This window comes from Dunckerocampus dactyliophorus, chromosome 10 (genome assembly GCF_027744805.1).
Source record: "Dunckerocampus dactyliophorus isolate RoL2022-P2 chromosome 10, RoL_Ddac_1.1, whole genome shotgun sequence".
NCBI classification, from domain to species: Eukaryota; Metazoa; Chordata; class Actinopteri; order Syngnathiformes; family Syngnathidae; genus Dunckerocampus; species Dunckerocampus dactyliophorus.
In genome coordinates, this window is record NC_072828.1 from 21,205,267 (window position 1) to 21,227,428 (window position 22,162).

Genomic DNA, 22,162 nt, shown 5'->3' on the forward strand with positions numbered 1-22,162 from the left:
TTCACACTTTACAGTACCGTGAACAAGTAACTGAACAAGCATGTTTCAAGACTGTGGAAGGAAACCGCAGTACCCACAGAAAACCCATGCAAGCCACAGAGAGGTCCGAACCACATGGCTGTGAGGCAGATGTGCTAACCACACTGCCACCGTGCTACCCGTAGAAAAAAACACCCAACACATTACATAAAAATATTAAATATGACCAGTTTAGTTCTTCATGTGGTAACCATAACAATTTACATTACCTTATGCGCTTCTTTCACGTTTTCAAGAACGATACAGACACTAAGATTCTTATAACCACTCTGTCCACTTCTGGTTTATTAATTCTGGTTTATTAATTACATTGTGTTTCAGGGACACATTGGTACCACTGGATCTCGCGGGGCTGTTGGACCACCAGGCCTACCTGTAAGTCAGTCATGAATGTCAATGGGACTGTGCCCCTTTGGGAATATAAAGCATATATTATTTGTATTATTTTTCTATTTTGCTTAGGGATCACCAGGCATACCTGGAAATCCAGGTTTGAAAGGCGAGAGGGGTGCTCCGGTGAGTTTGTGCAAATCAAACAACTCTTTTGAATTTGAAAACAGGCTTGTTTGTTGGCCTGTCGCTGGCCTATATTAAGATGACTTTATACATGATGCTGTGGATTAAAAAGAATCCTTCGTTTTATAGCTTGAACAGAACAGACCACACCACCCAAATGGATTTTTCCTTTGTCACCAGACACTCTTGCATGTTGCACTTATTTTCCCTTTGGGGCTTATTTTCGGAGCTTTATGGTTTAGCTCAGCTTTTGTCGGGTTTTATTGAAGCAGAAAGGGACGACCTAACCTCTTAATATGAGACACCTGATGGAAATGAGTTTTAGCTGCAGATTATAGACTAAAAAGAAAGAACAAATTAGAATAGTGCCAATTTTCGTGATCGCCCTGAATTCAAGGTTTTCCATTTTTTCTGAATAGTATACGTCAAATATATAGCTATTATTTTCTATGCACACAAATCTGGTTTTTGTAACTATTTTTGACATAAAGCTTGTGATTCTATAACTTAATTTCTCCTATCAAATCATGAGTCTCCTTGAAGAAGTTCCAAAAAGCATTATTTAGGCTTAAAGGAACTTAGTGTTTACTTCTACACAAACATTGTTATGCAACCAGTTCACATACAGAACTTTTGGAACATTTGGATTGAGTAGAAATTAAATTTAGTGGAGTGTCAAAGACAAATAAAGAATCTCAATTCAGCATTCATGGCCCCGCTAAAATCACAGATCTTTGGTCAAAATTTGTTGTTGTTTTTATTTATTTCTTCGAAAATACGCAGTTTTTTTTCTCAACAAACCAATCGGTAAGTCGGTAATAATTTATAAATAAGTGATAAAACAGGCCAAATGTACAGCATACAAGTACCACTGTTAAAAAGCCCACAATTTTTTCATGTTTATGTTTTTGTGATCGGCTTTTGTGATCGGCCGATCACGTTTCTTACGGAAATCTGCCAGTATTGATCGTTGGCTGATCAATTGGAGAATCCCCACTCACATGTGGTCCCAAATGCTAATACTATGTAGGAATGCATAAAGGTAAGATTTGATGACCTTATTGAGTGCCAATGTGCATATTTGTTCTCGGCACAACCTCAAGTTGGTTTATGTTAGCAAACAGCGACTTACAGTGTAATCATCTCTCTGTAAAACAAACTCCAGGCTTGTACTGGTGGATGATGGGTCTGTATTCATTTAGTGCTTTTAATTTGTTAGATCGCTGTAATGTGCGCACTACTACTATTTACATCCATTGTCGTCTTCAGTCACGGTAAGCTATGGAGCATGCGCGACAATCCTTTGCCGGCAGCCCATTCTCTGACGTTGTTTAAGACACGTACTGTCAACGGATTGCTAGTCTTGCGATACCTAGTGCATGTCTCTATATTCGATTAATCTAAGGATTTTATGGCTGATTCTTATCGATCAAGGAGGCTACTAGCAATGCAGCCTTATCTCTTGCTTGTTAAACCGGATATCCGGCCGCATCTGGTTATCGTTCACAACCCTACATAGAAACATAAGGCATTCAGAAGACGCATTCAAAGATGTCATATGTAGTATTCTCTACTGTTCACTAGGTGTCGATAATGTTATATTGATGAGGCAATAGCCACAGCAGAAAGTAGCTATCCAGAAAAAAACAAGGAACTCTCCCGATGCGAGCATGAGAGTCTAGGTTATGTCCTATTTATGTTTAATATGTTATTATGTCTTCTATATTGTCTGCTATATTAGGTAATACGAGTGTAAAGGTGACTATAGGTGTGTTGTTTCATGTCTAGAATGATCTAATAATGTTAAAAACATTTTTTAGAAGGTTGTAAACAGGTTTTCCATCGATCTACCTACGAAAATATTCTATATTGTATTCTAAATTCACTTATCATGGTCGGGTCAGAAACCAGATAACCACGATAAACGAGGGGTTGCTGTATATCTAAAATTCTTTCAGTCAGGTTTATTTATTATATTGTTTTTGAAATGTACAAGTGTAAACATATTATTGTAGCTACTAAAGACAGGACGACAGGATGAAATCAGTAACTTGGGTTGTTCTCCATGAGGCTCGTATTAGATACGGTCTTGAAAAGTCTTTAAAATTTCCGCTCGTCATTCCGCTCCGTATGTTTTTCTTCATGTCTGTGTATGTTTTGTTCAGTTTTTCTCTGTGTGTTTATGTAGGGTCCAACAGGGAAAAAAGGAGCAAGGGGGTTGAATGGAGCTCCTGGAGTTGAAGTGAGTATCACATCTCTTAAACCATCACATGGACCACAGAGAAATCTTGGCAAGACTAGAATGAAGGGCACTCCATCCATCCATCCATCCATTTTCTATGCCGCTTATCCTCATTAGGGTCACGGGGTATACTGGAGCCTATCCCAGCTGACTTTGGACGAGAGGCAGGGTACACCCTGGACATATAGACAAACAACCATTTACTCCCCCATTCATAATTATGATGAAGGGCACTCTTCACTGTTATTTGCAGTAGCTTATGACAATTCAATTTAGTTAACTTCAGCTTTTGGTTTTTAGGTAGCCACTGTTTAGGTAGCCATCTAATAATAATTTCACATAGAATAACAGTGGTATTTATGTATTGAGAGAATTAGCATTCGGGGAAGAAAACACACAATCCAGACACGCACAATCATTCCCACTATAGTTTTGACTTTTCAGAAGAAGTCAGAAACCTGGTGAAAGACTGTCGTCCAGAATATAGCGCTCGCCCTAAGTCCATTGAGATAAGTTCTAGTTTCCATGTATTGGAAATTGTGAATGCAATCAAACTAAGATGTGTAATGGCATAAGAAAAATATGTTTAAATATGTCTATCTGACAAAGGTAAGTATAAGAATGAAGAGAATTCCGATTTTTTGGCTCAACTAATCCCTTGGTTCTTGTGAAGGGTCCATTTGGTTTACCTGGGCCCAAAGGCATGAAGGGCTACAGCGGACCTGATGGTCCCCCGGGGCTGACTGGCTTGCCAGGATTACCTGGAAAACAAGGACGACAGGTACTTATGGATATCCTCATACTGTACAGTATTTTATTGGCAGTGATTTTATGTACAGTATACAGTGTCAGTATGTTTATACAGCATTATTGTCACATTGCAGGACACTCAACAAGAAACGACAACTACAAATCATTTATAGAAACCCTGTTTTGTGCAGTTGAAGATTTTTTTCTCCATTATGTAGCATTAAAATGAAACCTGCATGGAGATCATTGTTTCTGGACTGCTTGATCACACAGACATGTGGTCACCATTTGCTTTTAGAGGTCAAAACAATCCACAGCTTTCATTTAATGAGAAACAATTCCCTTGACTTTTCCTTGTAATCATTGTTTATTTGCTTTTGCTCATTCACACGTTAACTGCTTGTTAACTTTGGTGACTTTGCGCAATGCTATTCAGCCCTCCTCTGACTGGATCAATAATGGTGGTCGTCTCTAGTGAGTTTTTACCAGTTTTTGTCATTTTACCAGTGACCAGGGTAAAATGCAGTTGTGTTATGGGACAGTATGACACAGAGCGAGACATTTAGCTGCATCTCAAGACTGAATGATGGTATTCAGTTCTTCCCTCTTGTCTTTCTTTCAGGCACAATCATGTATTATTGTGGTGTGACACTGTGACTTTAGTTACTGCATAATGCAACTGTAATTACGAATTAGAAACACTATTATTCATAGATATTGCTAGTCTTCTTTTGTAGCTTTATTTTAAACCACCTCGCCTGAACACACCACTATTTTTGGCTGCTTTAAACTACAGGGATCACAGTAGTATCTCAGTGGCTTTATTCTCAAAACGTCTGTCAGGTTTTGATGATCAATCCCATACTCTGTTCTACTCTTATTGCCAGTTGGATGCATTTTGTGAAAGGATGGAATTTATTTAATAGATGGGTTTTGAGTCTTTCTGCTGTGTTTGACATAGTAATAGCTATGAGCAGCGGTACAGAAATTGAACTGGTTGTTGTCTTGATGCTGCCAGTTTCCCAGCAGGAAGGCATTTTTGGTTGAGGTTTGTTGTTTTGGTGCTGAGTTATTTGATATGGGACATGCACAATTATATATTTTATTATAATTATATATTAGATTATAGGGATGCTCCGATCAGGGTTTTATGCTGCCGATTCTCATAGCGATCATCCAGGACTGAAATTGGCTGATTGGCCAGGGGGGCCGTAGAAAGGGGAGAAGTCAGGACAATTCCAAGGTCCCTTGACTACCAGCGGGGCCATAGAAAGGGGAAAAGTCAGGACAATTCCAGGGTCCCTTGATTACTAAGGGGCCCAAACATAGCTAATTACTAATAAAATTAGTAATTAAGTAATTAGGGAGGGGGGTCAACGTTATTTTTTTCATGGGACCCAGAGTTTCTGGCTGCACCCCTGCTACTGGCTATATGATATGAAAAAGGGAACCATAAAATCACCTTAATTTAGAGAAAAAACATATTGCACTTACTTTTTGAAGAGAACATATCTCACTCGTGAAACTCGAGACGCCTTCTTTAAGGAGACTTTGGGCGTGAGAGTACATTGGCGGTGCTCTGGCAGGACTTCCAGGTAAGTGTGAAAGCACTCGGCGAACCCGGTGTCTTCTACCGCTGACAAAGCCTGCTCATCTCGTCCGATGAATTCAGTTATTTTTCAGGTTATTAGCTTAGCCTTCTGACTGTCACACACATACGGGCGGCTGTTGGCCACATGGTAGCGTCAGCTGCCGTTTGACTGATGATCACACCGTGAGCTTCGAAAACTCACCATACTCCATCAAGTGTTTACCTTCCACCTTTTGCTTGTGGAAAAATCAGACAAATCAGTATCCTTGAGGCGATACAGGCGTGGTAAAAGAAACTGACTGCAAATTTGTGTTGATGTTACTCCTCACCACTTCAGTCATCGCTTGACTTATTTGAGTCAAATACTGTATATATTCTTCAAAGGGGCCTTTCTTAGGTCTTTAGTGAGTAAAGGCTGGTCTTAGGATCCCACCATGTGTTTCAGCATGTTTCTACCGGAATGGTCAGACCAAAAAGTGTGTATCAGATTTTGTACGTTATGGTATTTTCATCATGTCAGCAATAAAATAGGTTATAAAAGTGTCAAGTTTTCCTGTGCATCAGAATTGTTCTGAAAAGACCCACCAGGTTCTGGGAAAGCATATTCAGTTGGTCACATCACTTAATCCCATCCCCTAGACCAGTGGTTCCCAAACTTTTTACAGACGTGTAACCCCTTCAGACATTTCACCTGGAGCCATGTACCCCTTACTCCTGGACGCTGATAAAAATTAACCTTTCTGTCTTCATTAACTTGAAATATTGAACATAATGAATTGGATAATTAATTTTAATGTAACGTAATTCCAGGTGAAAAATATGTATTTTCAGCACTGATAAATAGATAAGTAATCATCCTACATATCTTTTATTCCAGTTTTGTGTTTGAATGGGTTGAATTTGAGCTTCACTTTTTTGTCCACTCACAATGGCTGTGGTTTAAGTCTGCATATTCATTTAATACCAAATTGAAGGGGAAATTTTAACAATCACGATAAAGCAGTATCCGAAGTTCAAGTGATAAAGATTCATTTTCGGGGGAATCCCCACTCACAGTAACAGGTTTTCACCGCTGCACCGTGTGGGGATTGGAAATCTTCCAGATTGAAAACTCTGAATGCACACAACAATAATCAGAACTTGCTTATTTGTTCATATTTTGCACACAGCGCAGTAAACAATTTCATGCTCTGTCTCCTTTCTGCTCTGTTCTCCTTGTGCTGTGAGGCATTCAGGCGCACTCGTAATTTAGAGAGTTAATTGTGAGTGCTAGTTGTTTTTCATTTTTATTCACGTGCCCCTATGAAAATTGGTGTACCCCTGGGGGTACGCATATCCCACTTTGGAAATCTAGGCCCTAGAAACAAGGGTGTTCAAACTTTTTACACCGAGGGCCGCATACTGAAAATCAAAATATATTTTAACATGTTGTAAAAAGTTGTATATGTGATGTGATACGTAAGAAGCTGCTGTCACAAGTTGTAGTTTACTTGCTTGTCTTTAACCTTTTTTAAAAAAAAAAATATCCACACTTTGGATGATTTTTTTTTAGTAGCCATTATGAGCCTGCTAATAAGTCCGTCCATATTGACGGTCATCCTAGCGCTCGCCTCAGCTCCTTTGGCTTGTGCAACAGTAGCGGGCGAATTTATTAATGCATAGTAAGTATAGGTCTTTATAGTTAAACACACGCATCATTTTCAGTTCTGTGTTAACACAAATTAGGCTGGTTTTGCCTCAAAATAGACTATGTATAACAAAAATAAGGACACTGTATGTGAAAATTTATGCACGGTAGCATCTGTGGGCACCCCCATATAGTCAGAATGGTATAATGCTGATCACACAACATTTTCATGCAATTCGACTCAGTCGAGTCAGATTCCTCCAAATCAAATCGTAGTAGTATGATTCTTTTTGCTTGTAATAGCACACGTGTTATGTCTTAAGCATGCATTCCTGTGAGGGCTTTGTCAGTATTTTCATTTTTAAGCTGAGTCTGTCTCTTATGCAAGAACTTCCCAGTGCCTGTAGATTGTGGGTTCATTTGATAACTTCCTAGCAGGTTCATTCAGACTTACCATAATCTTGACTGAGGAACAGAAGCCATATGTGAGTCAAGGACCCACTCAATCAGTTGTTCTAATATCACTCGTCACTCATTATTCTGCCTCATCAGGCAATTGACGGAGCAGGAAACCACTTTGGTCTGCAGCGTGAGAGAGCATCTTAGTGACAGGCAGTCCGTTTTGCGGTTCACTTTGGAGCAAATTGTCAAGAAATATTATGACCAGCAGAGAGGCTGTGTGGTTTACAACTATGCACACATTTACAAAATGTGTTTGGCCATAGCATGCTGAACTTTGATAGAGCTGAATTTGCTTTTTTTTTAGCCAAACCTTTTTATGGAATTGTCAATTTCATTAAATTAAAACAAGCCGTCCTCTAATTAGTGTGAGTACGGTGATATTTTTATTTTGACAACTGAATGATGTTTCAGGGTCACAGAGGCTTGGTTGGGCCAGTAGGACCTGCTGGACGTCCAGGTCCCAGGGGGAGTGTTGGACATCCAGGGCCACCTGGAGAAATTGGAGCACCTGGTCAGAAGGTGAAAATGACAGAAATAAAGTTTAACCAATGATTTTTTTACAGTATGTTTTTACTGAAAAAGTTCTTTCTTTTTTAATTGGTTCAGGGGGACCTGGGCCTACCAGGAGATAGGGGATTGTCTGGGCTCAAAGGCATGGAGGGGGCAACAGGTGACCAAGGCAGGAAGGGCGAGACAGGAACCAAAGGACAACCAGTGAGTACTTTCATGCATTTATAGGAGCGACATTCAGTCAACACCCTGAACACGTAGTCACTTCACTACACGGACAACGTCACTTTTGTTCTTTTGAGTTCACTATGTAAGTTTAATCTCCATCATGATTCCTAAGGAAGTGAGGCAGACTCATCTGGTGGTGGTGCATAAAAAGTGAAAGTGAAAGTCTAATTAAATATTTTAAGACGGGAGAAATCAATCTTGGCTGCGTGCCCAATCCAAGCTGCTGAAACATGACAACTATCATGAAAGATAAGGAAGGTATCTTTGAACATGTGAAAATATCTGCTCCTATGAAATAGACAGTGATAACAGCATAAGCACTGTAGCGCTGTCATTATTGAGCCTTCCTCCCAAATATGCCTGTCTCTCCCTCCTTGTAATATCGTCCAAGTGTGCAAAACAACCACAAGGATAAAATTAAGGAAATGTCCTTTTGTTTATTACTGTTTTATTTAATTATTTTATTTAGTGTTTTATTACACTATTTTATATGCATTCTGTGTACAGTGTGAGGTTCTCAGGAGTTCATTTAAGTATAATAATATGATTTAGGTATAAGATCCAACTTCAACAAAACTTAACTTACATCACGGTTTAGGGACGGAATCCATACGTAACATGCATACGTTATGTTTGTATTATATAGTGGTTAACTTGTTTTTTTACTCTTGCATTGGAGTTAAGAATAACAAAATATTGCTAAAACATTGCCTGGACACTTTATGAGAGTTTTATGATGCTAGCAGTTTAAATCTCGTTTTTTTATGTTTTTTTATGACAAATTGAACAAATAAACAAATTTATAAGCATTTTGGAATGGTGTTGAAATTATTGGGGGTCAGTTGATGTATCATATTAAATGAAAAACATAGCCAAAATGTTTTTTTCCTCTTTCAAGGATCAGTGTAGTGATGCACGGTGTTACAAGGCAAGCTAAGTATGTGTACGTTTACACACTGAATCAGTATCTACTCAAAAATGATGTTTGATACTGCATTGCGTTTTCTAAATTAACGCTGTCCCTTCAAATGTGTTCCTCCTTAAACACTGATGGTTACCATAAAAAGCCATTTTTCAATACCTCACTAAATATACAGTACAGTAGCTTTGGGGGCTCAGACTGCAGTGATCTTAGGAATGCATGTGATGGACACTTTTCCATCCAAAATGCAGTAGAATTATCTGGTAAAGACGATGGATGGAAACATTTTGCTTGGTAAGGCCAAGTTATGTAAGATCCTCACACTCCAGAGACCCAAAAAAGGTGTTCCACTTTACTTATGTAACTCCCAAGAAAAAAACAACATTCAATCCTTTGCTTTCCCCTCCCTTCGCTCCAATCTCCATTGATGTTGATGAAACAGAAAGCAAAATCTAGCCCTTGGGTCAGATCGTTTTACACTATTTAGTGAATAGAGTTGCTTGGCCAAAGCTGTTGGCCTGAAAGTGGATCTGTCTAGAGGATGTGGATGACTGGCTGCATAAACAGTGGGGCTGCCACCCTGGACGACAGACAGACCTCAGACAGATTTGGGTGCAGACACTGAACCCCTATCAGAGTGTGTGTCTGTGATGTGTGTGCGTGTGGGCTGGGACTACTGTTGATCCAGACATAAACCATTGTGCATGTGCCCTAGTTCTTTTGACATGCAGAGGGGTTGTGTAAAGGCCAGCGTATTGCATTTCTATTGGTTTGGGAATGGCCTTGTAAAACAAAAAAAAAAAAAAACGCACACACATTTGTACACTCCTGTGAACTTTGTCTTGTTATAGATGGATAAAACACCTCATTAGTGATAATGTGATTGTACGTGTTCCAGGGTGAACCAGGCAATCCGGGAATGGTTGGTTTGCAGGGCTTTCCAGGTCCAAAGGTAAGAAAATAGGATACCAACTGAATGCTGAATCATAAAAGTGCAATTAAAACGAAAAGATTCTCCTTTCCTTAGGGCCCATATGGGGATGTCGGACTGAAAGGTTACCTTGGCCCCAAAGGCCCTATGGGTACTATGGTAAGTTCATGCTGTAATGAGAAATACAGTAATCCCTTGTTTATCACGGTTAATTGGTTCCAGACCCGACCGTGATAACTGAATTTCCACGAAGTAGGATTCTTTATTTATGAATGGATTATTTTCGAAAGCTATAGCATAGGAAACCTGTTTACGACCTTCTAAATGTTTTTTTTTTACATTATTAGAGCCCTCTAGACAATAAATAACACACCTATAGTCACCTTTACAGTTGTAATACTCAATATAGTAGTAGTGAGTAGGCTGACCAAATAAAAGTAAATAAGCCATTTAAGACATAAACAATACCCGTGCTTGTGTGTGTCGCTAAAAATGTGTTCCTTACACAACCTGAAAGAGAGGCAAACAGGAAGTGATGTCATGGGTTCAAAGTTGAGTTTTAGCTTTGCCTGGGTAACTCCCGCAAAAGTAGCCTGTGTTTTTATTAGGGATTTTTGTTAGGGATTATGGTACCTGTTGTGAGACAATCAAACCTGCAATAAAAGCCTGGTGTTCCGGTGATCAAGTTTGATCCTTGTGTGCCTCACAGAACATTACAGTAACACTGACACCTCGTGACCAGTGTAAAATACTAGATTTCATCATTGTCTTTGAATGCATGCCTTATATTAGTATTTTAGTTCATTTAGCAATTTTTACACTTGAAAATGCTTAATTGAGGCAAAAATACCTAACATTTGCTTAAATATGCTTTTTTTTTTACTAATAGTTGGCCATATTCAGCAGCATGATTTATGAATATATTTTTTAAAAAAACTGTCATAAAGTCAAACTGCGAAATTCGAAGTGGAAGTGGCGAGGGACGAATGTACTGGAGTATTCCCTTCAGAGGTCTCTGGAACTCGTATTGTATAAAAATAGAGTCACACTCAATATTAATGTTTCTTTCAGGGATTCGCCGGACCAGTAGGGCCTGAAGGAAAAATGGGTCCAATGGGAAAACCTGTAGGTTTCTGTGTGTGAGTGTATGCATGTGCAATAAAGCTGTGGTGGGGGGTATGATGACAGACGGTTATAAGGGAATGAAAATATAAAAATAGACATGAAACAAACATTAGTCAATAGTTTGTGTTTATTTTTCAATTCTACAGGGGCCACGAGGTCCAAGGGGAAGCAGTGGTGAAATGGTAAGATCTGTTTGCAACCTGCAATCACAAATTCAAAAAAATGTGCAAGTGCATGAAGATTATTTTCATTTTCTATATATGATTACAACTCATACCCCCTGTGCTTACTGTATATCACGATTACACTCATCGGAGTGCAAAATCGTTCTTGGCTCCATTCATGGCGCCACCTCAAATTAGCTTACGGCTGTAAGGAAGACTGTGCATGGGAAAGACTTTGTTTATCGATGAATAAATGCAAGCTGGGCATCAGCGGCAGCTTTGCATAAACTCATTTTAGTGCTATCACTTTGACACGGCTCAGTCAGACAGTGAAAGAAGCTTGTGTCTATTGGAGCTCGTGCGTCCTTGCTGTACTTTCAAACAACCTTGTGTAAGCATTGTTGAGGAAATGCCTTGTCAACTTGTTGGAACGACAAACCGCAGCATTTATCACAGCTCATTGTATGTAATGTAAACTAAGATGAGTTTCCCAGTCCAGGGCCGTCAGAAATATCCACCACATCTCAAGACTGCCAAGTGTTTCTATAGCGTTGAGCCTGGTGGTGGAATCAGTCCAAAATTATTTATACTATATATATATATATTTTTTTTTTTTAATAGATTTTTTTTTTAATGTGTAAAGTTTTTTTTTACCTTGACATGCTTTGACTTCATCAGAAATGTCACATGATGTGACATGTCCTGCCCAGCTATTTTCTTACAAAGCCTATAGGCATAGTTGAAACATACAAATCACAGTGTTTTTATTTATAGATCACATAGAGACTTTCAAAGCTGTGGAGATACGTTTTTGTCATACAATCAGTGATGGGACATTCGTGACCGAAACAGCTGAAAAGTGAACGAGCCGTCGTTTTTTCTTAGCTTTTTTTCCTGTTGAAGCTGCGCGTGATTGGTCAAAATGTGCGGTGCCTTACTTGTCGTCGCTAAGCAAACGGGAGAGGGAGGGGTTACATACACAAGAAAGCTGGGAAGGTGATGAAAACGAGGAGCGGGAATCAAATGTTGAGGCACTTTGTGTTTCTGCATTCCAGTGTTCACTTAAGACCAGCAAAAACTGCTACCTGGATGCGTTTTTTTCATTTAGGTTTGCACATTTAAATTTGTATTTTGTTGTGCAATGTTTTGTTGTTTTTTTTTCCACTGTAAATAGATGGAAATTTACAAATAATACACACAAAAAATGGGTCTAATGTATGTTTTTTTATGTAGCAGCCTGTTCAATGTTGAGCAAATACATATTCAGCATTTGATATATTATAGTTATACATTAGAAATTCATTTTGCACGTATTCTGATTTTAAAAACGCAATTTTAGTAAGCAACAAGAAAATCTGATGAGCCGTTTGGAATCTGAAAGGACATCTTAAGGGAACCGGTTCTTTTGGCTCGGCTCCCTAAAAAGAGCCGAAATTCCCATCAATACAGAGAGTTGACATTTCTTCTCCTTCCATTGCTGTATCTGTCATATTCATCAAAATGATTATTTTTAACATTTTTACAACAAAATTATATGTTTTAGGGACCTCAAGGACCACATGGAAGCCCAGGACCGAGAGTAAGTTTCTGTTCTTTCAACATACACAGCAGATGTTTGTGACCAACGTTATTTAAATTGTATTGTTTATCATGAAACATAAAACATAACATTATTCTGCTCAATATGGCACTGGCATGAAAACTGGGGTTTCCACCCCTTTCAGAATATATTGATTAATCAATACATTTATTGTCAATTTTGGCGATCCCTCATCACACACATACGGGCAATTTGGTCTGAGTCTAAAATCACTGCTGTATTTTGGAACTGAGGGAGGACGTCAGAGCACGTGGAAAGATAGTACAAGCACAAGGAGAATCCACTAAGGTACACAGGAAGGCCCGAGCCAATGTTGGAACCCACATGTCAATCCCAGTTAATAAAGTAGTTCTGCCATCAGGGGTCTTATTGTTTTAGGGTGGATGCCCTTCAGGACGCAACACTCCCATTTAGCCGGTCTTAGGACAAGCACTGGCTGGGTGTTGTACCACACCAGTACCAGTTCGCATGCGCCAGTCGATGGGTTCAACCTAAACTATGGAACTTCAAAGCCCCATGATATAGAGGGAACTATCTGCACTTGTTTGATGTTTGTTTCTCATCCTTTCATAGGGCCCACCTGGTGCGCCAGGTCCGAATGTAAGTAAGAACAACATTTATTTATGTCTATAGTTGCTTTCATTTTTCACCAGGATCTTGTACAAATGACAGAACATTTGGACCACTGTGCACAATTTTCTCACTGTCCTTTCACTTTTTAATAATGCGTTGGACAGTTCTTACCCCAATTTTAGTAGTTTCAGCTGTCTCCTTAGGTGATTTCGCATGCTTGATGCATGCCAATAATTTGACCATTCTGAAGCAAATTTAAATCTTTTCCACAACGGCAGGATGTGACTTTCGACATGGTTGTTGAGAAGATACTCGTTGCATGAGTTATTGTTAAACTTTGCCAGTTGAAACATAATCGCCCATGCAGTAATTACCCAATAGGAGGCTCTTACTTATTTGCTAAGTTAAATCCAGGTGGTGATCTTTTTTTGGCCGGGCAGTGCATTTTAAATCTAACATTACACAAGCTTAAATTTCAACTGAGCCATTTTACTTTCCATCAGATCTTGTTTTTGACAAATGCACACAAATACGTGAACTGTGCAAGCCAACTCATCAGTTCCAGACACCAAAAAATCTTAGCAAAAAATTGATTTTATACAGAGTATTTATGGTTTTATATGCAGAAAACAATGCATCACTTTTTTTACGTTTATTGAAGACTTGTTGGTGAACACAGAGATGAGTGGAGGGAGTTGGGAAGGGGACAGAAGAGACACGCGCACACAGTTTCACTCTAGTCTGTTACAAATGTAGCTTTAAAGAGTGGACGGTTAGAGCTGTTTATTTGCCCACTGAACTTTATTGTAAACTTCAGCAGCGGGTACAATCATCATTACACACACTGGACGGCTCACTATCTGTTATGTGTCTCCCTGAAACCGTTCCCTCTGCAACCTGTGTTAACTTGCAACCTTTACATAAAATCCTATTGTAGCAGATGCTCCCTTCTTACTTTGCAAGGAGTTCTTTCTCAAATGCAACAGTGTTTCTAACTATCTTGATCAAAGTTCAGGAACCTGCAGCATTTTTGTGCCTCTCTGTGGGTTATTTTGCAGCCGTACTCAATTTTTAAAAAGCACAAACTGTCTGAAAGCCTCGCATAACACTCAGAAATCCACAATGTGCTTGAGTGCCTCATTAGTGCAAGGTGCACAATGCTATGTAAGAGGAAGAAAGGAGACAGATACGGAGTTGTCCACCGTTCTGTGTGCGTTCTATGAACAAGTAAACTACACACAATAAAGATGATTAAAGCATTCCCTGGCCAGAATATGTCGATAGTGTCCTAACTCTAAAAGAACCACTATCCAGTCTTCACGCACACTGAGTCACCAACGCGGGATGCTTTGTTTGGGTACTGGACTAGTTTACTAGTCGCACTGTTTGACCGTACGATAATCGAGACAGTAAATGAAAACCGAGACATTTTTAGCAATAATTTTTGTCCTGTGTAAAAGCATTGCATACAAAAACCGAGGTACCACTGTATTTCACTTACCCATACTCTGCCCTGCATGAATTACATTACCTTGCAAGGGACGCATTGAGTGGTTGGACTGTTGACGTACACGTACAGTCCAGAGTGTACCCCGCCGCTCGCCCAAAGACAGCTGGGATCAGCTCCAGCATACCCGTGACCCTAGTGAGGACGAGCGGGATAGAAAATGGATGGATGCATGGAATATGCTGAGGGCCAATAAAAAAATGGAAAATGTCCCCCATTTATTTTGTAGACCCCTGGTATGAAGTTCTGCCTCTTGCATGTTGTAGCTTTAGGTCAAATGTAGCTTTCTGAATGACCTCACCCTGTTTAAACAATTGTAAGACACCAGGAAAAACTTGAAAAGTCTTTTTTTGTCTCCACACATTGTGTGATAACTAGTGGAATGTTTCATTTACCCCTCCGCAGGGGAATAATGTGACGGCTTTTTGATGCAAGACTTTACTCTCATATGAAAATACATTCAATTCTTTAAAAAAATATCCCAATAAATTGAAGTGAAGGTAGAATTTTTAGATTTTTTTCTTTAATTACGTGGGGAAGTCTATTTTTGTTAAATAAAATAAAGCATGTTTACCTTGACCCCACAGAGGCAGCTATATGAGGACTCGGCATTCTACAGCCTCTCTGACTCTAAAGCTGCCCCTGGGAAAGAGGTGAAGTATTAAATTTATTCAATAAAGGTTGGGAAATTTGAATGCATAGCAGACAGATTTGCATGAATTTGCTTCAGTCGAAAACAAATCTAGCATTTACACAATTTGGTGTGACCTGTATTTGTCTTTGATATTTTGCGATTTTCTGACCAGCATTTCCAAAACACCGAGGTGAGCCTGCCAGACCAGAATTCCGAGATTTTTCACACTCTGCATTACCTGAGCAGTGTGATCGAGAGCATCAAAAAGCCTCTGGGAACCAGAGAGAACCCCTCTCGTGTCTGTAAAGACTTGCTGGATTGTCATCACAAGCTAAAAGATGGTGAGAGCTGATTGATGACATCACATGATCATAAATGATTAGAAATAATACGAAATAAAAAAAAGCAATATGATAATAAATTAATGTGATGGGTTTTTTTTTTGATAATTTATACCTTAACCCTGAAACCCACTTTTCTCACCTCGTTCCCTTTCTCTCTAAATGTGCATTTCAAGGATGGTTCTGGATTGATCCAAACCTTGGCTGCACTTCAGATGCTTTCCAGGTTTTTTGCAACTTCACTGCAGGGGGTCAGACCTGTTTACATCCACTGGCTTCTAATAAGGTAACATTTAAAAATACACATTTATCAAGCCTGGAGATTCTCAGGGCATCGGATCGATTGCAACTGACTGTTCAGGTTGTCTTAGAAGACATTTCACCTCTTATCCGAGCAGGTTTCATCAGTTCATGCTCAAATGCTAAGTGGGACACACACCAGTCAGACTAGATAGGACAGCTCTCGTCTGGGAACTTGGTCCAAGATCCGGTCAATTTATTCTCTAAAGGAGGAGGCAGGTCCAGACAGGAATGGTTTTGCTCTTTAGTGGTGTCAAATGACAATCATTAGGATACAATGGAGTCAGGCCTCTGCTCGCCAACGGTGGTCATGAGTGGTATCAACCTTCGTTAGCATCCCATTCAGATGTAATGGTGGTCATGGACCCACCTGAAACCAAGGTGGTTTTAGGAAAAGATGGAAGGAAAGCACTGCGCGTGGGAGAAAGGTGGTGTCGTAGGCCACCCCTTCTGTTCCGAGATGGCTTCTCAACCTTAAAGTAGATGACTTCCCTCATTCCTCTTTCAAACCATCTGTCTTCTCTGTCCAGAATGTGTACATTTTTGTCCTCTTTCTCTTTGATGTGCAGGTAGACCACAGAATCTTGACCTGAAGAGTTAGCCCATCTGTGTTGTTACATGCGCCTGGTCAGTAGCTGCTTGGTTTCCCCAATGTAAAAATCGGACAGCATACACCAGATTGTTTTTTTGGGTATGAAGTGTCCTGTCTTTGGGGTGTTCCAACCTCTGTCTCAAAGTGGTAGCAGGTTTGAGGTTCACTGGTATGTTGTGTTTGTTAAAAATCCTTCTAAGTTTCTCAGGTAGACCTGAGACATAAGGGATGACAATGTTATTGCGTCTGCTACTCGATTCTCCCTCAGCCACCTTGTTTTTGTTCTTTCTGGAACGAGATGCACTTACAAACAACCAGCTGGGGTAACCATACGTTTTAAGGGCATCCCTCAGGTGCTGATGCTCTTTCTCTCTGGCCTGTGGGCTGGTGGCTGGTATCGAAACGTATTCTAAGACAACCTGAACAGTCCAGTTGTGATCGATTCAATGCCTTGACAATACAATGACCTGGATGAATGAGAATATTCATAGGCAAACCTAAAGATGTATGGTGCAACAAAACAATAAACATTCACCCTGACCCTATTAACAGTCTCAGCTCTTATACTGAGGCAGTTGTAGAAGGTCTTTGTCATAAGCCAATTTTACCCAAATGCAGTTATGATGACAGATTGATGGCACCTCTGTCTTTGTCCCTGCAGATGGTGTTTGGTGTAGGGAAAGTCCAAATGAAGTTTCTCCACTTACTGAGTACTGAGGCCAGCCATAGCATCACACTCCACTGCCTAACGGATCTTTCCAACAGCACCGCAGACGGCTTCAGCTCTCCTGGCCACATGCATAAAGAGAGCGCCAATCTTCGGTTTCAAGGCTGGAACAATCAAATGTTTGAGACCGACACGCTACTTGAACCATATGTGCTACAAGATGAGTGCAAGGTAGGACTGCAGCCGAGTCCTGTTTTTTTCCAAAATTGTCATATTTTGCCTTTTTTTTTTTACCCCATATGTTGTTCTTGTGATATATTTTGCACATGAGGATCTTTTAATATGCATATGAATTAATATGAATATGAATTACCTGTAAAACCTGCCTACTCTCACCTCCCACAACAGCAGGTACACCTGTACAATATCATAGGGTTCAATACAGTAGTGGTATCAAAAATATAATAAAAGTAACTGTAAGGAATCAGAATATAGCATCAAGGCAATTAAACTTCCGGGATATGTTCATAAAATACATAACAGGAACACTAGAAGGGCAACATTGAGACGACCCCAAAACGAGAATGTTTGTTCATAGTGAGGGCGCTGACATCTTCATCTGGCTACTGGTAGCATGAGGCGATTCCTGGACCCTACAGAGGTTAGCGCATGATAGCACATCAATATGTGGTGTGCTGTGTCTCCCGGCACAGTCTCAGAAACATGGAAGAGATTCCAGGAGACAGGGTCATTAAACCATGAATAGGACTGTATCTGGTCCTTTGTGCAAGGAGGAACAGGATGAACTTTGCCAGAGGCCTACACATTTACCGCCTGTAGGCCACTGGTGTGACTGTCTCTGACAAAGTCATCACAAACAGACTCAGGCTATTTGGCACTGCCTGGCACCGTGGCACTCAACTGGGCAGCTCCACCACAGGCGCCATGTGCACTGCGTCCTGAGAGCAGGGTCACCCAGAGTACATGTGACAGAGATGAAAGGGTCTGAAGAAGCCTACAGGCTAGACAATGGCACCCTGACTGCCGATGAAATTTTCCCATTATTAGACCCAACGTTGCTGCAGTGGGTCATGGGTTCCTGCACTGGTACTTCAGCAAAATGTACTAGCCTGCCTTATCATTTGTTCCCTTTGATTTTCAGGGTGCCTTTAAATTCAGGATGTGGCATCTTTTGGTTCCTATCACATTGCACCATGTCAGTATAGCTGTCTAGCATGTTTTTTTTATGTGTGTGTGTCTGTTCCTTTCTTTTTTTGGAGCGAGTGTATTTGTCCTCTTACTGAATATACTGTAATAACCACAATATGAGAAACAACTGTCTGTGTGACACAGTCCAGCATTTTTGGCATCTTCATTTGATATCATGAAAATATCAGAAAAATACTGCTAAAAACACAGATGGCTCCTGTAGAAATACAGTCGTTCCTCCTTTATTGGTGGTTCCAGAACCGACTGCGATAAGTGAATTTCCGCAAAGTAGGATTCAATATTAATAAATGGAATATTTTGGTAGTTACAGCATAGAAAACCTGTTTGACTTTCTAAATACGGTTTTAACATTATTAGAGCCCTGTACACATGAAATAACACCCCTATAGTCACCTTTACACTCCTTTCATTCTTTGTTTACACCACATTGCCCAGGCTACGGGATCACTGCAAAGACAAAAGAGACAGCCGCTGCTAGCATAGCAAGCTACTGAGCTAACTAGTTAGCCTCTCCAATTTACTTATTCTAAATTTAAGGTGTTTCAACTTGAGTGGGGAAGAAGGACAATGTAAGAAGCCAAAACTTACCACTGAAACAGCGTATTATTAGTGTGAACTTAGGTCTTTGCTCTTTTTTTTTGTTTTGTTTTGTTTTTCAATTTTTTTTCAACTAGTATTTCAACTTTCTTCTTAAATAATTTTATTAAATTTCCTCTTTGTAATGGCATTACTTTATTCTCATAGTATTTAACTTTATTCCCATAATATTATAACTCTTTCCTCAGCCACGTTTTCCAAAAAAATTGTTCTCATATTAAAAAACAAATAATAATAAACAAGTTTATTCTCATTAAATTTATATTTAATTTTTTTCTCATTAGGATCCGACTTTTTTTCCTCTTAATAGTTTGACTTTATTCTCCTAAAATTACAGCTTTTTTTGCCATCTGTGCTGTTTTTTTAAATTTTCAAACTATTTATTCTCATAAAATTTAGAGATTTTTTTCTCATTAGGATCCGACTTTTTTTCCTCTTAATAGTTTGACTTTATTCTCCTAAAATTACAGCTTTTTTTGCCATCTGTGCTGTTTTTTTTATATTTTCAAACTATTTCAACTTCTTGTAATTTTTTTTCTTGTGATTATGATTTTATTGCCATAATATTTTGACTTAATTCTGGTAACATAATAACTTTTTACGCAATCTGGATTTCCAAAAATGATAACTTTATTTGCCATTTTGTTTGTAACTTAGAATATTACAGCTTAAAAAAACTCTCAAATTCAAACTTTTTTAGTTTACTTCAACTGTATGTGACTAAAATGACGTAAGTTTTCCTCATAATTTTATTAGAATGTTATTTTCATAAAATTATAACATTTTCTCATTAGATTACTTCACTTTTTTTCTCTTAATATTTTAACTTTATTCTTGTAAGTTACTACAGATTTTTGCCGCGGCACAATAAAAAGGCAGCCGCGGGCTGCGCTTCGGGGCCCCTGCTCAACTCTGTCTTTATCTAAAAAAAAACATTAGACCACTGAATTTCAAACATTAGTCATGTGATTCACTGTTATCACTTCCTTCATCCATTGTGTTGCAGATCCAAGATGGCAGCTGGCACCAGTCACGTTTCTTCTTCCATACTCAGGAGAGTCACCAGCTACCTATAGTAGACATAGAGGAAATTGCAACGCCGCATCCCAATGTTCAGCAACATATAGAAGTTGGTCCTGTCTGCTTTTTTTGAAGTTAACATCGTCATCCTCTGCGTCGTTCACATAAACTACTTATTAATGGGCTGGCTCAATAAATGTCTTCCTACCAAGGAGGCATTTTCACCCCAAATGTTACGTCTTTGGAGATTTGATTTTTTTAAGACCGGCATGTGAGGAGAAAAACAGACAATCTCCAGCTAGAACCACTCAATCCATGCGGAACACCCAGTCCAACAAATAAGAATAGCGTGCAACTGTATTCATCAGATACATGTATACGATGTTTTTGCTTGTTTCGGTATTAGTCAACTGGTGCTCAGGCTGGCTTGTATATATGGACCCATATTGCCCCCTGATCACAGGGTTGGGCCTCACTATGCAGCAGCCAATCATACTCTGCCAAAACCCACCTCGCCTCCCCCAACCCCAGACACTCAGACCCAACCTGAAGGAGTGTTCCGGGTCTCTCAATGGGAGCACTGTGTAACTAAAGGTGTATATGAGTGCAATAGCATGTGGATTTTGTTGAAATTATTTCCAGTCAAAGGCAATATGGACATTGTTTTCATGAAATGTAATCTTTGGTCCTACACAGTCGGACCTGTTCATCTTGACAGATGGTGCTCTACCTCTACCTTGCTTTCTAAAATAGTTGCTTTGAGGTTAGTCTTTGGTTCCTTTGTGTCGTATGTACCGGTTACATCAAGGTTTGTTATGTTGTGTTTGCTTGCTTTTAATTTATGAACCGTTGTTTAGTTTGCTACGTGTTTTTGTAGCTTTGGCTTACATGTGGTAGGTTCTTCAGGGGAATCCTATCATTGGTGCTGCAACAAAGAATGAGTCATCAGTAGGTTTTTGCATTTCCTGTGTATATATTGCCAGCATACATTGTTTATTTATATCCTTTTTGGTTTTTCACATTACTGTACAACAGTAAATAATACTCTCAGAGAACTATTTGTTCGACCACGCTTATAGAAGTACGGTATTTATGTGTCGGCGGTGTTTTTCTGTGTTCACACCTGCAACTGTATGTTCATCACACTGTTACTTCGGTTTGATCAGAGGTAGCTCAGTGAACTGGCAGCTACAGTGGGCCAGAGCCAGAATTCTTTAAAACACAGTCATCATATCCTTAAATTATATTACTTTGAGCAAAGTATGATCATATAAATCCTCTGGATCAAAGAAATTGATGCATTTGTGTAAATAATAAATATGATGACAAATAAATTGAACATTTTATCCAAGAGTGGTTGTGTTTTTTTATATAGTTATATGTAAGGTGTACCGTCTGTATGACAACTTAAGTTGGAATTCCAACCCAAGCCTCCGCTGTCTTTCAATCCGAGTGACGTCCCTGTCCTTTAGCTCATCCGACACCTTTGGGGTGATCTACAACAGAGATGGCGAGTCAGCAGATCAACACCAGCTTCAGTGACCTCTGACATGTCAAATGTTCATCTAAACTTCTTCCACCGAGGGCCGCAGACTGAAAAATCAAAGGATACGGAAGCCACTTTATTATTATATACTTTTTGCAAAATGGCTAAAAGAATGGTACATAAACAGTATATATTTAAATAACAATTTACATTTTTATTAGTTAATGGTATCACCATTTCAAGTTAATTTCAGTTAATTTCACAACGTGCCGGGGGCTAATAAAAACAGGCCGTGACTGCTAATGAATGGCCCCTGGTGTAAAATTTTAATTGTCATTAAGTATTACCGTAAATACAATTAATTCTTAATCTAGCAGCGAGTAGCCAGTGGCGTCCGACCTAAATGTGAAAATGAAATTAAAACAGACCTGCAAAAAGTAAAACCTTCACAATCTCATCAAGTTGAGCGTTCACTCTAAACGCTGTGCACTCAGATCAGTGTGTGCCC

At 39.4% G+C, this 22,162-nt stretch overlaps 1 protein-coding gene across 4 annotated transcripts in view; it reads left to right on the forward strand.

The window, feature by feature from the left end:
• Positions 1-21,502, forward strand: part of LOC129188774 (collagen alpha-1(XXIV) chain) — a 111,532-nt gene extending 90,030 nt beyond the window's left edge. For all 4 annotated transcript variants that reach the window (XM_054789762.1, XM_054789763.1, XM_054789761.1 and 1 more), the window contains 17 exons: positions 361-414; positions 502-555; positions 2,744-2,797; positions 3,471-3,578; positions 7,639-7,746; positions 7,834-7,941; positions 9,786-9,839; positions 9,915-9,977; positions 10,890-10,943; positions 11,090-11,125; positions 12,651-12,686; positions 13,281-13,307; positions 15,375-15,440; positions 15,594-15,762; positions 15,939-16,048; positions 17,316-17,552; positions 20,155-21,502. In XM_054789762.1, the coding sequence (XP_054645737.1) occupies positions 361-414; positions 502-555; positions 2,744-2,797; positions 3,471-3,578; positions 7,639-7,746; positions 7,834-7,941; positions 9,786-9,839; positions 9,915-9,977; positions 10,890-10,943; positions 11,090-11,125; positions 12,651-12,686; positions 13,281-13,307; positions 15,375-15,440; positions 15,594-15,762; positions 15,939-16,048; positions 17,316-17,552; positions 20,155-20,301 (1,485 nt within the window). In that variant the 3' untranslated portion in view covers positions 20,302-21,502. The remainder of the gene's footprint in view (positions 1-360; positions 415-501; positions 556-2,743; positions 2,798-3,470; positions 3,579-7,638; positions 7,747-7,833; positions 7,942-9,785; positions 9,840-9,914; positions 9,978-10,889; positions 10,944-11,089; positions 11,126-12,650; positions 12,687-13,280; positions 13,308-15,374; positions 15,441-15,593; positions 15,763-15,938; positions 16,049-17,315; positions 17,553-20,154) is intronic.
• Positions 21,503-22,162: the final 660 nt, after the last annotated feature.